At 39.1% G+C, this 16,289-nt stretch overlaps 1 protein-coding gene across 1 annotated transcript in view; it reads right to left on the bottom strand.

The window, feature by feature from the left end:
• Positions 1-9,064, bottom strand: part of LRP1B (LDL receptor related protein 1B) — a 1,102,312-nt gene extending 1,093,248 nt beyond the window's left edge. The window contains exon 1 of the mRNA XM_075610066.1: positions 8,754-9,064. Coding sequence (XP_075466181.1) covers positions 8,754-8,835 — 82 coding nt within the window. The 5' untranslated portion in view covers positions 8,836-9,064. The remainder of the gene's footprint in view (positions 1-8,753) is intronic.
• Positions 9,065-16,289: the final 7,225 nt, after the last annotated feature.

The raw sequence follows: 16,289 nt of genomic DNA, 5'->3' as shown, positions 1-16,289 counted from the left end.
GTTTAGCCTTACTAAATATTTTAGCTTAAAGCCGTAAGATAATGAGACATTTAAAGAAATACTGTATAGTTTTTGAGATTGCCATAGCTTTATATGTACAGTGAATTTAAATATCACTTGTGAGCAGCTTCAAACTGTCCCAGACAGGTCTGCAACCCTGCATTTCCCCATTATCTCTTAGCATACAGTGTTTCCACTGCAGCCAAGGATTCTGGGAAATTACATGCAAATGAGCACACAGTGTCACCTTTTGCTTCATATCCATTAACCAGCCTCCCACTGATGAGACCCAAAAGGTCGAAACAGCTGTCTGTAAGTCGGTTTTATTAGCTATCCACTTCTTTAACCGAGGCTGTGCTGAAAAGTTGTGTAATGCGGCAGGCAGAAGCTTATAGGGGTCCCATGTGAAAATGGACATGAAGTAAAATTTGACACTGTATGTACATTTGCATGTAATTTCCCGGAATCCCTGGTTGCCGGGGAAGCATTATATGCTAAGAGTAAATGGGGAAAATCAGGGTGGCAGACCTGTCTGAGACATGAGAATGTGCGCATAAGTGATGTTTCTATTTACTGTAGAGTAGAGGGTTTTTGTCACTTTTTTACCTACGATAATTTATATAATGTGTAGCTTTATATGTGGAAGTCTCGCTACAGGGAGCAATGTAATATGTATTGGTTACATGATCAATGCAATACTCATCATATTTGTGGATCAAAAAATATGTGCAAACATGTGAAGGCTGGGGGCTTTTAATGAAATTCTGTAATTACATTTCATGCCCATAATTGATTAATGTGATGCAACACCGAACAAAACATTATAGCAATAACATAACTCCAGCTTTCCCAACGCTTTCTCAAAAGCTCTTACTCTGTCACATATGAAACTTTTGGCAATCAGGCATTGCAAGAGAAGCGTCATCAATAAAATTGTGCCTGTTTAGAATATATAATAACATTGTCAGACCAAGTAACTTGATGCATGCTTCATTATAAGCAGATATGCTAAATAAGGTCGAATTAGGATATTTGTCATAGATATTAGTAACAGGGGCAGATACGCCAAATAAAAACAGGGCTCAGTAAAATATTCTATGTTCATCGTGCAACTATCTAATCCTGAAATGTGGTTATCCATTTAAACATTGCTGAGTCTTTACTGAATGTTGTATGCAATTTTTCAATGAGGTTTCAAACTTAACGTCAATTATTTCACTTGTATTTATTTATTATGTGAATTCAAAAATTCTTAATCTCTGTTTTGGATCTGGTTATTTTAAACTCAAATATTCAGTAATGAAACTGTAACCCCCTACCCCGCCTGGTGTTGGTTACTAGAGTAAGCTAAGAAGTTAATGGTAAGAGTGGATGATAGGCTCCACCCTGTGATGACACAGAGATCTATGTAGCAGAGGGTATAGGAGTCATTGGAAATGAGCCCTCCTGCATTTATATGTCCCAGTCACGTGGGCCGTGATGCGGGAGAATGAAACTTGCATGAGATACCGGCACCCCATACCGGGGCCTGTATCTAAAGAAACAGGGGGTCCCTGGGGCTTAAATTAATGCGGTTCATCTCCGGAGACCCCCTACTTCAATACTATGTAATTAAAATAAAATAAAAACATTGCGTTTGCCTGTTAGAGCTGTGCAGTGAGAGGGACAGCTTCTGTCTGCTCTCACTGTGCAGCTCTTCCAGGCTGGTGTAACTGGGTAGGATGAACAGAGTCCCATTCAGAAGCAGGGACCACCACTGTGTTTATCCTGATGGGCAATTAGTCTAGCCACGGGGAATCCGCGACCAGGCAGGGGTCAGGCAAATTTCAACTGCGGTTTCCTGAAGGAATACTCAACAATATCTGGCTACATCTGTATGGTTCCAAACAATTTGGGGCCTTTTCAGTAAAGTATATTAAATCTGTTACAGTATGTGCTGATGAGTAAAGTCAGTAATGATAGATAGTAGAGTACTCTAGTACTACTCTATGTAAGATTTTGGGAAGCATTGTACACATATACTGTATGATTATGGAGCTTCTATTTTGGATGCCCATGATACTAGGGGGCATGTGATTGTAATCAAAGGTGTGACTATGAATGTCTTAGATGTACCGTAGGATCAGACAATATGTATGTATAATACTAGAAGCAGAGTAGCCTAGTATTGCTCACAATATATAAGCTGTATACCAAAGAATGTCATATACTATATGCCCAGTATGTATATAGTTTAAGTATTGTTCTGAGGTATCTGCCGAACATGTAGGTATAGCAATAATTACTATATGTTAAGTACTATGTTAGGATGTTTATAAAAGCGCTATTACTTGTGTGTATAGTGAAAAACAAGTATACTGTAGCACTGTTATGGTATATTATATGGCTAGGATGTATACTGTTAGATATTCTAATGTTACCCATTTTATATTTATAGACTATTGGGAACAACATTGGGTTTAGTTAGTGGAGAGTGTAACCCCCTTCACCCCCCCCTCCATCTTCCTGGTGTTGGTTACTAGAGTAAGCTAAGGAGTTAATGGTAAGCAGTGGTCGAAAAGCTTCAACCTGTGACGATACAGAGAACTACAGATTCCCTCTCCCGTTCTGTCTTGCTATCCGTACTGCTCCCACATGGGAACCCCCCACACCACGCACATGTAAGGCGCGCCTCACTCAGCTTTTTTCCTGCATTAGAGGATGAGCGCGTGCCATGGCAGGGCACATCTGTGGACAGCCGGCAGATGGCACAAGGAGCATCTCTGGCAAGTGGATTTGAAACGGAGACTGCATCTGTATGTAGCAGTGGGTATGAGTTAGCGGGAATGTTCTAGAAGTGAGGTTCCAAGATGAGAGGAAGAACAGAGCCTCGGGGGAGTAAATGTTAGGAACATGTTCCCACAATTATTGGACAGGTCAGGCCCCCATTTTATTCTGTTTCAGTTAGGGACAGTGTCAGGGCCGCCAACAGGCGGGGAGAGCAAGTCATGTGACCCGGGCCCGGTGGCTGCGGGTGGCTTCTTTGCCCGCCTGCCGGTCCTCTCATTGCCGCCGGGCCCTGGCATTCCCCAGCTGTGGGCCTCCCTCACTGACACTGTCCCGCACTGAGTCTCTGACGTCAGCGTGCACCGGGAGCTGGTCCTAGCTATCAGCATGATAGAGAGGTGCGTGCTGGTGTCAGATGCTTGGCTCTCCCAGTTGTGGACCTCCCTCACTGTCCCATTCAGGGCCTCTCTCTGTCATTGGCGCATGCACCGGCATAAGAGAGAGGCCCTGTGCATGACAGTGAGGGAGAGAGTCAGGCCCAAACAGCGTGAGAGAGGGGGAAGCCCGGCATTAGGCCAGCAGCTGTGGGAGAGCCATGGCAGCAGAGTCTTGAGACCATCCCCAATGTAGGTAAGTCTGTATTTTGTATTTGGGGGGGAAGTGGGGTTTAAATGTATTTGGGGGGTGTTTTAAAAAAAATTGGGGGGTGTTCTTTATGTATTTGGGGGGTAGAGGGGTTTGTATGTATTTGGGGGGTGGGAAGATTTTTTTAATTTGGGGGTGGTTTTTTTGTATTTGTGTTTTTTTGGTATGTATTTTGTTGGTGGGGGGGGAGTGGGGGCTTGTGTGTGTGTGTGTAGCCGGGGGGAATGCATGTGAGTAGGGGGGATTGAAGGAGCGGGATTGAGTGAGAGTGGGGTAATTGATGAAGGGGGGAGAGTGAGAGGGGGTGTAAGGTAGAGGGTGAGGAGTGAGTGAGTGAGGAAGAGAGGGGTAAGAGTGAGACAGAGGGGAAAAAATACATGGAAAAGTCGGAAGAAATAGAGGAGGTGGCTCGCAAAGTGTGAAATGGGGGGGACTCGCAAGACCGCCGACATGGTGGGGGGCAGTCTAATTCTAGTTCTAGGACCAAGGAAATGTGTCTGCGGCCCTGCACAGTGCCCTATGTCAGGATCCTATAGCATGGCTATAAGAGAAAAGCATGTCCCAGAGTAGGAATACAGACAAGCCAGGATCTCAGCAGGGGCCTGCAATAAAGTGGGCCCATAGGACATTGCTAAAAAGGGGGGCATAGTCCACAAGATAAATCTGTAAGTACAGTAACAAGTGAATGCACCTCCCATGAGTGTTAAGAGTGGGCACTTAGGGAAGAAGTCTGTCAAGAATGATAGCAGTATAGATGAAATAAAGTACAACCATGTCAATCTAAATCTGACTGCAGTGTTCCCAAGCCTGGGAACATGAATAAAGATTGAAGTTGTACTATAAAAACTCCTGGCGCCCATGTTTTCCACCGCCCAGCCGACCACAGGCAGCACCCTGAGACATGATGATTCTATACTGATGGCAACCACACAACTACGTCAATGTTACCTCCCTAGGGAGCCAGGCAGGAAGGATTGCATACTGTAGTTAATAACTTACTAGTAAGGAAAAAGTATGACAGAGAGGTTGAGATTGAGATATTGTTTGAGAGGTTGAGATATTGGCTTTGAACATACCATTTTCTGGGTTCAATGCTAACTTTAGCCAATTTTACTCCTTTGCTTACTGTACCTTGGCATTAAACATTACACTTTATAATCTGTGAAGCATTGACTGATTGTGCCCGTACTGTTCACGGTGTTCAGATATGTGAATTATAGTAGAATTAGTTAGGGATAAAATATTCTTCTTGTTATTATCTTTATTATTAAAGACTTTTCATGTTCGATGGTCTGTAGTGATCCACTTGACTTGAGATCAGGGTTGGTGTTGGGTACGCTTTGCTGACTGAAATCTACAAAAGATATCAGTCATGAAAGCAATCTGCTATTAAATTCTGGTGCAAACAGGAACAGGGAACCAATTTTCTGAGACATGAACTTTTAAATCATCAACAACTAGGGAGTAGCAAGGGTTGAAATCCTATGTAAGTTAGTCACTTTAAAAAGGATACATAAGCCTGTCTTTAAGTACAGTAAAAGTGTCTGAAGAGGTGACACTGTAGTTGTCTATTAGGGTAATTTAGATATGATACAGTCCATGTAGATTTATGCTGCAGTATGCTTAGGAATAGGGTTGCCAGGTGTCCAGTATTGAACCGGACTGTCTTGTATTTGGATACTGTCCAGTAAAAAATGAGAGGTAATGCTGGACATATATGTGTCCTGGACATACTGACCTGACCGGCTTGTGGGTCTGTGGGGGTTCCCCTAGCAGGGAGAGATCAGGACTGTTAGAAGGCTGGGCAACTTCCTCCATCCTGATTGGCTGTTGCTGGGTAATGCAGCCAATCAGAAGGAGGTGTAAGGAGCCTCGGAGAGGGGCCACGGAGAGGAGGACACAGCATGGAGCAGAGAGAGTTGAGAGGGTGTGTGTATGTGTATCTCAAGCGTGTCGTGTCTTGCGCCATTGTGTCAAGTATTTCTAGATAAATCCCCTGGCAACCCTACTTAGGAAGTATACATCATGTTAAAATAAAAAGTGCTAAAAGCTAGGGGCCAGGGTGCCGCCTTGCAGGCCACAGTGCTACCATAGTCACCTAAAATCTAACTGCAATATAATGTTGCACTGCAAAACAAAGTGATATTTAGGTCTGTGCAGTGCATCATGATATTACATTTAGATTTTGGACTCTCGATAGCAAACATTTGAATGTAGTTCTTTGAAACACCATATTTATTCAAGTTTGAACACTAAAGATCCTGGTTTTACACATATGGGAAGTACTTTGTAGAAATTAGATCACACCATGTACTAGGTGGTTTTGACACATTTTAACATCCATGGTACAGTATCTTCATTTATTATTGTTTCACTGTATATTGTTCCTACTGCCAAACTGTGAGTGCATTCTGACACTGGTTGTGGACACACACTCTAATCTTGTGGAAGTTTCTTCCATAGCAACAGACATTTGCACTCATAAACATAACATGGGTTGAAACCACTAACGAAATAATTATTACTATTGCATGCACTATGCAATCTGTAAGTGAATCAAAATATTAGGTTAGGAATGTTTAATGGCTATTTTTTCTTCAACTAAAAGAAAGCTGACTCCTAGCATTAAACTACACAATTAACAAAACCAGCTCTTATTATCATCATGGTACAGTACTTCAGTAAAAGTGCAAAAACTAGGTTATTTTCATTGACTAAAGCGCTTTTTGTAAATCAAGAAAAATGTATATTTTCAGTAGCGACACAATGAACATCTACCATTCTAAAGCACTACTCTTTCACACTTTCTTTGAATTAACCACTGAATGAACAAGACATGCCAGTGGAAGGGCGGGCAACTTGCAGGGGTATAATGGTCTGTCTCTTTAAGAAAATGTATCTTTATAGATAATGAAAACCTTCTTCACGCTTTCATTTTGTACCAGTAAAACAGAATTGTGCGACTTTCTCTTCTTTTAACTAAATATTGAGGAACTGAGTTGCATTACCATTTTCACATTGATATGCTGTCCACAAACTAATTGCAATGCAAAGACCACACCATGGAAAAGAAAATACTAACTCTAAGAGCCATCTTTTTCATGGCACTATATGACCCCTAGGAGGTCATAAATCTGGGGCCAAGTACGCATGTAAATGTAAAAAATACACAATGTGGTTTATATTTCAATGATATCCATTTGTGGAGAACACCTACATCTCTTTTCATACACAAATTAGAAGAATGTGCTGTGGAAGGTTTGACATTGACATCTGAAAAGGCATACTGTACATGGTATAGGTTTTTCTTTGCATAACTCTGACTGATGAATGACCCCTCTAAAGTTACATTTATGAAAATGTATAAATGGAAAATTAATTATACCATATCCATTTTTATAAATATGCAACATGATTTTACACAAAGATCTGGGATTTTAGTTAGCCTACAAACATATCAAGTAAGTATATTAACTAATTTCATGGACTGCAGAAAAATTAGAACTGTTCAAAGCCTCCTAAAATGGATTTTCTCTACAAAGCATTTATACTGATCACCTTGGTAACAACTCGTCCCTCTAAAAATGCTTCAATATACTTGGACCAAGAATGTGCATGAAGCCAAGTCCCTCCATGCTACAAATGTAATATTCAATCTTCAAGAAGCCAAATGCCATATGGTGTATGATGAATGGGACATTGGTCTTTCTTTTTCCATTAAAGACTCATAAGGAAAAGAGTCAAATATTGTGTAATGAGTTCCTATTGTTGTTTCCTAAGATTCCCCCATAGACATAAAATTGGAAAAATCCTTTTCAAATAGGGCCCAAAATGTTCACTATTGTATAGCATTTCCCTGCGTCTCTCCTTTATGCTGGCAAATACCTTCCTTATCCTATACAAAAGAATTGTGAATGCTCACGTTCTCTATAGCTTAGGTATTTTACAGATAACCTACATGAGACATTTGACTGTAGGAAGGTTAAAGATGAAAAGCTATTAAGAAATGCATGTGTGAGGTCATAAGGTCATAGCGCGAAGTGTGTGACAGTGCTAAGATGTGACATGTTCATAGACAAACATTTATATGATACTTTTTATATGGCAGGTGATATATACAGTATGTATATATACATATATACATAGTGTGTGTTTGTGTGTGTGTGTCCAGGTGATCAATTCAGACTTCTTTTTCAGGTTTAGAAGCATAACATAACATTTTAGCTTTTTTAACCCTAACATGATTTTCTGAAGATTATGCGTAATTGTCTCTTAATCAACAATTTGAAAATATGAATCAGTTATCCAGCTTCAATAGTCAAATAACATCCCCTTATGTTTGCCATAAGGTGTAGCATATGCCATTAATGAGCACATTAGGCAAGCATGTATTATTACTTACAATATGTTTTTTTTTCTTTCTGACAACTTTATGCCCCTGTAAAATCTTCCTATTGTAAGAAATATTTTCTTGAAAGAGTATATTTCCTCAGAAAATATAGAGACATTTCCCCAAATCACAGTACTAAACAACTTAAGGTAAATGTCAGAAATTTGGAAATGGTTTCAGCAGCTTATAAACATAAAGTCATTTTATCAAATCAAATCTTAGTAATTTGGCTGCATGTCAATGGCAACAAAAGTTAGTGTCTAAAACAATGGATATTAAGACAGATGTATTTTGATTGTTTGTGAACAAATATTTAGTGGTCCATATTGAAATTCATTGCCTAAAATGCATCATCTCGTTCTTTCATCCCATACCAATAATGTACCTTTATTGTAAGCTTTCAATGTGGAGAGACAGAAGTTGATCATCTATTGTTGTTGAAGAGTAAAGTCCTAACTACAAAGCATTTGTCCATAAGCTGTTTAAAATGCTCCTTGTTACAAGCACTTGCTATCTACTGTACATGTGAAACCAAATGATAGCACAATTAGCTCAAGGAACAGCAAAGCAGCATACAGAAGGAAACACTGGATTCAGGTGAGGATGGGAGAAATTATTCAGCTTGTGATTGAAATGCATGTTCCTTTCCAACGTTTGATGCAGAACCAACACACTGCAAACATTAGCATTTCATTTAAGGACAAAACAACAAGCACAACATATACAGACTGAATTACTAATACGTGGGGAATGTACATCTTACACACACCAAATCCTACACAAATACATGGACTGACTACTGGATACTTTTCCTGCTGAATCTAATGCCTTAGTTAGAAGCAAAACCACAGTACAAACAACGCCAGAAATGTTCCATGCAGCAGCAGATCTTTTCTTATTTAGCTTTAGGGATAAGTTTTCAAGTTATGTTAGGAAAATAAAGTCTCCTTACCTCGATCAGCTCCCACAGTCAGCACCTTAGCAATAGGAAATAATCCTGATATTGTCACTAAGGCTAAAATAAACTCAGACATTGTTGCAGTATGAAGAAGAAGACACTGATTGCCTCGCTGCACACTCGGTAAGTCAGCAGTAAGCCCTGAATCTAGCGTAATTTCGAAATGTCAATGGAAATTCTGCTGCTAAATGAGCCAGCCTGCCTTCCCCTGCTTGCAGCAGGGTTTCTAGGTGTACAGTATGTATGTGTGTGAGCCGCTTGTGTGTCTTGACTTTTCAATGCAGAGTACGTCTGATCTTACATCACACAAGAGGGGCAGTGAGATGCCAGAGGATGGGGATTCACTGATTAATCACAGAATCCACCACATACACCCCTTCCCTCCACATAAATCACATCTATTACTTAGTAAGAGCCATTTAACACAACAGGGAAATATATTTGCGAACTGAAAACACTGCAGATAACAATTATTTCCTATTTTAGAGCATTTCCTCCTGTGTCAGATTTCATTTCTTTTCACTGCATAAGCTCTGTTATCTATCCAGCTATTTAATAATTGCATTTGATAAATCCTCTATTTTGTCTCTGATATTGTTTAAAAGGCAGTCATTTGGAGGGATTTATAGCAATTGAAAGACAGAACCTTCATAATTAGTCATAAAGAAGGGACTTGCAAACTACAATGTAGTTGACTGTTTTCTTTTGTCTGGAAGATTAATATGCTTGGAGAATGTACCAGAGAAAAAGAACATAATGAATGATTCAGCATTAAATAGAACATTTTCACCAACATACACAAGGGTGATTCATTAACTGCCCTTATTATGAAGAATCAAAGACCCCTTTAAATGTAAATGATGCATACAAACATAAATACAGATTTCCCCCATTTACCATTTTATAGAGTTAGCACTGTCAAATATTAAGTGAACATCAGTAGAACACAATATGTATGCCTGGTGTCAATAGTATTGGTTGTTATTATATATGAAATGTTAAAGTACATCCTTCTGGAGTTTTTAGATTAAAGATACATTAGACTATGTAATTAAAAAAAATGTGCAAGAAGGCAGTGGGTTTGTATTTCTGTCCTGGGAGAATCATGTACCCTATGAAAGGCTCACAACTTTGTGGGTACCATCACTAGAAAGTCTTTCTTTACCAATTTATGTCTGAGTTGCTGTAGTTATAATCAGATGCTTATGCTATGTGTGCTTGTGTGTGTGTGCTGATGGAAGGGTATACGGTGCCCTAGGCGAACCTTCAGTCTTGCCCCCCCCCTCACTGAAATTTCAGATGAAAAAAACAAAAATGTATATCCCCACTCTCTCCCCCACCCATTCTCTATTCTCTCTCCCTATCCCCCATTCTCGTTCCCTACCCCCCATTCTCTCTATGCCATTAATCTCGCCCCCTCCCTCATCTTCAAACCCCCTCCTCATCCTCTAACCCCTCCTAGTCTTCTTACCCATTCCTCATTCTCTCACCCATTCTTCATCTTTTAACTCCCAGCCCTCCTCATCCTCTAACTTCTCCATCCAACCTCTAATTCTCCCAATCAATTAAAAATGTCTACCTGGCTGTGCTCTTTTTGAGGTGGAGTAGGGGAGGACCTGCACTGGAGCAGTGGCAGACACCAGACGTCATTGAAGACTTCCAGACCGGACCGCTGCGACATGTTTCTCCTTGGCTGTTCTCTTCCGCTCTCGCCGCCCTGCTCCCACCACCATATTCCTCAGCCACCCTGCTCTGCTCCAGTCACACTGCCCACCTCTTCCTTTGACCCATCGTCATCTTCATCCACTACCGCCACCCCCCAAAATGTGCTGCCATACGCAACCGCCTCAGTCGCCTAGTGGTTGCACCGGCCATGTGTGTATATAGACATATTTGTATGAATGCTGCTGATCTTGGATAAGTCATAAATAAAGTTGCAAAGTATAACAATAAGAATTGAACATTAACAGATGTTAAAAGGAAAATGCCTCCAAGGACCAGAGTGAGATAAATCCAGTTACATATATTAGGTTTCCCATCTGATTTATTAATGCCTTTTTTAACCAAATCTGATGCCTACTGTACGTGTATCTGTATTTTTACATTTCTGTTGAAATTTAGATTTAGAGGGGGTTGATTTCCTCTGACTGCCCCTTTTGTGTGATGTCACTGTGTGATGTCACTGTGTGTTCAGAAAGCACTTGTATAGCCAGAGAACACCCTGCCCACCTCTCGCTAATTGTATTGGTTCTCTAATAAGGACAGGATGGGATAAGTGTAAATAAAACAATTGATTGACAAACACTTCTCAACTTAGAGGCCCTTAAAAAATTCAACTGGTAGCTAATTTCCCAAAAATGAAAGCAGCCAGCCCTTTGTGACTAGCATTATTAGATTTGTTTAGGGCAGCCAGTCAAGGCTGTTACATTTTTTCCAGTATGTTTTCTGGCCAACTATGTTGAATTGCATCTGTGTAAAAACGAAATTGCTCAAACATTCTACCAGCGTCATAGTCTGTGTATGTCGGTGTATGACTTTTTGGTTTGTTTGTAAGATTCTTACAGTTCCTAGTTGCTTGTCAGGAGAATCAGGGAAAAAGTTACCTGGAACCCTAAAATTTGACGGCAGATAAGAATCACGGGGGCCGTCAATTCTGCCCATTTTCCTATATGCTGTAAAACCTCAGACTTTATTTGATCCTTGGCTTTCTGTGTATTCCAACGGGGAAGGGGGCATGGCGGGGGCGAGACTATGACATCACGTGGCTGGTTCGCCCTCACTGCCGCTGTGATGTGGCCATCGCTCGGTCACCGCACCAAAAGACAAAATTATTGTCTTTTGGGAAAGGTGGTCAAGCATTTCGCTTCCTGCAGGCGTGCGCAAGGAGTAACTGGGGCCAGCCCCATAGAGGGACATATCTTGTTCGTATTGCGCTGTGTAGCGCACAGCCACGAGCAGTGGGGATGAGGCCTTATTGTGTTATCCCCTACCACGTTTGTGTGGAGGCTATACCGCAAGTTTACCACCCTTTATATTATCCATCTCTATAAGTTGAAGAAAAACATAGATACCCAACAAGCTCTGAGAAACCCCAAACATTACCACATAATATATGTGTGTGTGTGTGTGTGTGTGTGTGTGTGTGTGTGTGTGTGTGTGTGTGTGTGTGTGTGTGTGTGTGTGTGTGTGTGTGTGTGTGTGTGTGTGTGTGTCAAAAGGAGTGCTAGTGGGCGTGGCTAAATGTATACAAAAAAAAACAATCAAAGTTGCCCAAAGCTACTTCCAATGTGACAAAAATACACAGTGCAATACCTATTGCACTGTGTATTTTTGCCACATTGGAAGTAGCTTTGGGCATCTTTGTTTGTTTTTTGTTGTATACTGTACTATTAGTTGAAGTCCAGTACATTCAGATTATCAGAACAGATATGGAACTGATAATGTTTATCAGATGTATACATATCAATGGCATACATAATGAAGCTATTTATAAAATGATTGCAAACATGCTTTAAGTGTACAGTATCAAGGTATTCTATGTCCCTTCTAGATACTTTAGAGTCAAAGCAACAGCCTGTGAATTACATAGTGCCTATAGAGGACATTATTAAGCAGACACTTGTGGCCCATTGAAGAAAATTAATCTTTAACCTTAAGAGCTTCAGAACCATTTAAACGTTGTGAGTTGACAAGAACCTCACCTCACCTATCCTATTTGCATAAAAATATTGCTATGGTTAGGCATTTTATTTTTTTAACTAAACTAACAGTGTTCTATGTTACCTGTAACTTATAACAGTACAGTATAACATTTAATGAAACATCTTTTAATTATAAACACAGAAGCCCCAATGCACATCCACATTATTTAGCTATTGCATATATTTTCTTCTCATAAGCATGGGTCATTTAGTTCACTATTTGGCCAACACATTCTAAGCTGCAATCCCATCATTGGGTCATCTTTGTTTATTGTTGTATATTTCTGGTCACTTTTCTGGTAGCTCTCCAGTTTCTATTATTAAGTATATCAATATATAATACTGGGGATTGTATTTTTGGAGCTTACTAAGATTGTGGATTTCTAATTGCATTTTTTTTTAAATATTTAATTTAAAATATGGTAAATAATAAAATAATTCAATTTTGATGGATAACATATCCACTATTAGCAAGTGTTATCTCACGGAACATCTGGTAGCCTCCTTCAGAACTCCAGGGTTCCATGTGGTAGCCTCCTTTAAACTCCAGGTTTAAAATCACTACCTTATGATACAGCACTGCTTACTATAGTAAATATGTCCCTGAAAGTCTAAACAGGGTTTTCACTTCAGGTGCTTAATACGGTGTCCATAGTATCTGGTAATGTTTGTATTAGAATTAATTTATCACCTTGAGTATTCAAAATACTTAAATCTAAACAAACATACTATGTTGAAATATAGACAAAAAATGAACGCCCAATGTGGACAATCCTCCTAAAAATCAATAAAGGTATAAAAATGCACATCCCCTAATCTACTTGCTTATTCACCTTGCAACTAATTCAATGTCAAGGACTTTAAATCATTACGTTATCTAGGTTATTCTAGGTTATTTTCCTGATCTACTCACTTTCTTGTACTGCGCTTTCCATTGCTCTCTACTGTCGAATACATAATTGGAGACTCTTCTGTAAGTATTTACAGTAGGACAGTCTTTAAAGTAACATTACTGTCTGACTCTTTATTTATTTATTTTTTACAGGATGGGAACCGGGGATCCTTCAGAGCTTAAACAGAGCTATGTTCAGCTAAATTGGATCCCCCAGTTCCCAAAATACTTATTGCTGGACTTGACCTCGATCTTGCTCCCAAGGGAAATCAAAAGGACCACCACCCAATCATGCCAATAGGAAATCTCAAAATCATATGTTGCTTGGCATACTAATTTGCACAAGAGTGTTGGTATATGTGTATTCAATATTAACCATTGTCGACATTTTCAACCCAGATACGAAATAGACATAGCCAATATTTATGAATATGTAAATAAAAGTTGCCCATTCATTTTTTTTAATGAACTATGTTGTTTATATTATACATTTAGGTTGTGGCTGAACATAACAATTATGTTAACTGACTCTAATTTGTGATGTCCATAATTAATTTTCTCCACTTTCTTTATTTTCTATCATTTGCCTGAAATATATAGAAATAAATTAAAAGTGGTATGTTTATAAATAACATGTAGGATCTAGGGCAGGGGTGGTCACCCCAGTCCTCAAGAGACACCAACAGGTCAGGATTTATGGATATCCCTGCTTCAGCACAGGTGACTCAATCAGTGGCTCAGCTATTGACTGTGCAGAAGTAGGGATAACCTTGAAACCTTACCTATTGAGGACTGAAGTTGATCACCCCTGATCTAGGGAGTGAGACCCAACAACCCAAACTAGTAGACATGTTTAAGATGCTATGAGGATCCTGATCCATGAGCATTAGTACAGAATGATATAACCTCCCATAGTAACAAGTTAATTGTAATTATAGATGCCATAATACCGGTTGCCCATACGTTCTGTAGATATTAAACAATAAAACATACAGGCCTCCAAATCCCCATGAATGGTCGACAATGGGTCGAAACGGTCGCTGTCTACAAGTATCAGGACACACTTTCATAAAAATACAAAGATTCCCTTTTCTGCACAAAGCGATAGGCCATTCAATACCAACAAAAGAGAACAGAGAGAATATTTTGCAAATACTGTAATTTAAAAAAAAAATGTGTAAAAACTTTTGTTAATATGTAAAAATCTTAAAATTTTTGCTAAAATATTTGTGAACCAAACTTGGACACATTTGCACATCTCTAATAATTATTATTGAAGCAATTACATTTATATATGCCCACATGTGAATGTGATCACAATTGATGTTTGTATTTGCTATATCTGTTATTTCTACACACTAGCACTAATTCATGATAACATATGACTCAATGAACTATAGACACAAGGGAGAGGCATTTGAGGGGGTGGGGGGTGGGAGGGGGACACTTGCTTCTCCATAGCTTTCTGTTACTAAATTATGTTATTGTTGTTGAGAATTAACCTTTTTGATATCATGTGGTAGATGGAGCTATGTTTCACCAATGATACACTTGTGCTAAAAAGTCAAGCTAAAGTCTGCACTAATGAATTGCAAATGGACTGTGTATACATGGCCAAACAGGTGTTCATGACTAGAGATGTGTTACATTTTTGCTCGCGAACCATGCAAAATGTGCCATTTTAACCATGAACTTTAGCCTACAAAATGTGCCATGCAATAAAAGTCAATGTGCAAGGTCACCTAGCCTACTTCCATAGACTGTCATTTTGGGGATATTTTGCTCAATTCTAAATCTAAATTAAAAACAGTGAATATTTTTGTTGAAAATTGCGCAAAAACCTAAAAATTTACAGAAATTTGTGACAGACTTTGCAAAGCACGTTGGAAGACATTTGCAAATCTCTATTCATGACTATCCGTCACTGCAAACACATTTTCCCATCGGTAATAGAAGTTAATTAAAACTAAATGAAAAAGAGAAGAGTTGGTGAACAGAGAAATCAAAGTTTCAATACTCTTTTAAATCTACTTGTTTCTACAGTTCGTTTTTGCTTTGTCATTCTAATCAGGGTTATTAAAAGTGACAAGTTAAATAAATGAATCCATCAAATTATAGGATATTATGAAATATCTTATTGTGATAAATTAGACATTGTAAAACTAATCATTCTTATTTGCCAGTCTAAAACAACACATGAATATTAATTATCAGCCAGCGGTAATTTAAAAATTGGCAATTATGGAAATGTTTATACTTTTAAATTCGTTTCTTAAGACCTTCATGAATGTTTTCATTTTATTCCAATGCTCCAATTTTTATCTTCAGATGGCAATAGAGCAACTGAACTGTATTGACAAGTGGTACTGTTTAACACAGTACGGTACAACCTAGAGTTTGTCCAGTGTCAATGAGGTGATGTATGCAGTTTCTCAAGGGGGAAGCTAGCCTACTCAATCAGGTTGCTAAGGAGTGCTATTGGCAGCATTTGTAAAAGCAGCCCTGTGCCCTATGCTGCCCTGTCCTTCCAAACACAGAAAAGTTGCCAAGCAGCTGCTGACATGGTATAAGGAGAGGAAAAAGGAGAAAATCAGAAAGAGAGAAAAAGAGAGAGACTCTTACAAAAGAAACTTCATAATAAACTATGTGTGTGTCTGGCTTTATGCAACCTTGTTAGCCAAGGATTAACAATACCAATCATGTTTTTGTTTCTTATTTCCTTTTGTTTTTGAAGAATATTCTAAATGGACATGTTTATGCCCTGAGTAAAAAAAAATGATCTGAAGGACCAATAGCATGTCTGCTTTTCGAACGGCATATTTGTTTGTTTTAAACTATCAATACAGAAACTGAAAGGCAATAGGTAGATTCAAATAGCGCAGTCTAACTTGGGAGCAATATTTTGTAATGTAATGCACAAAGGGCTCTGAGTTGGAA

Source organism: Ascaphus truei, chromosome 7 (assembly GCF_040206685.1).
Source record: "Ascaphus truei isolate aAscTru1 chromosome 7, aAscTru1.hap1, whole genome shotgun sequence".
Lineage (NCBI taxonomy): Eukaryota > Metazoa > Chordata > Amphibia > Anura > Ascaphidae > Ascaphus > Ascaphus truei.
The sequence above is the reverse complement of the archived record's forward strand: the minus strand, read 5'-3'. Positions and strand labels throughout refer to the sequence as shown.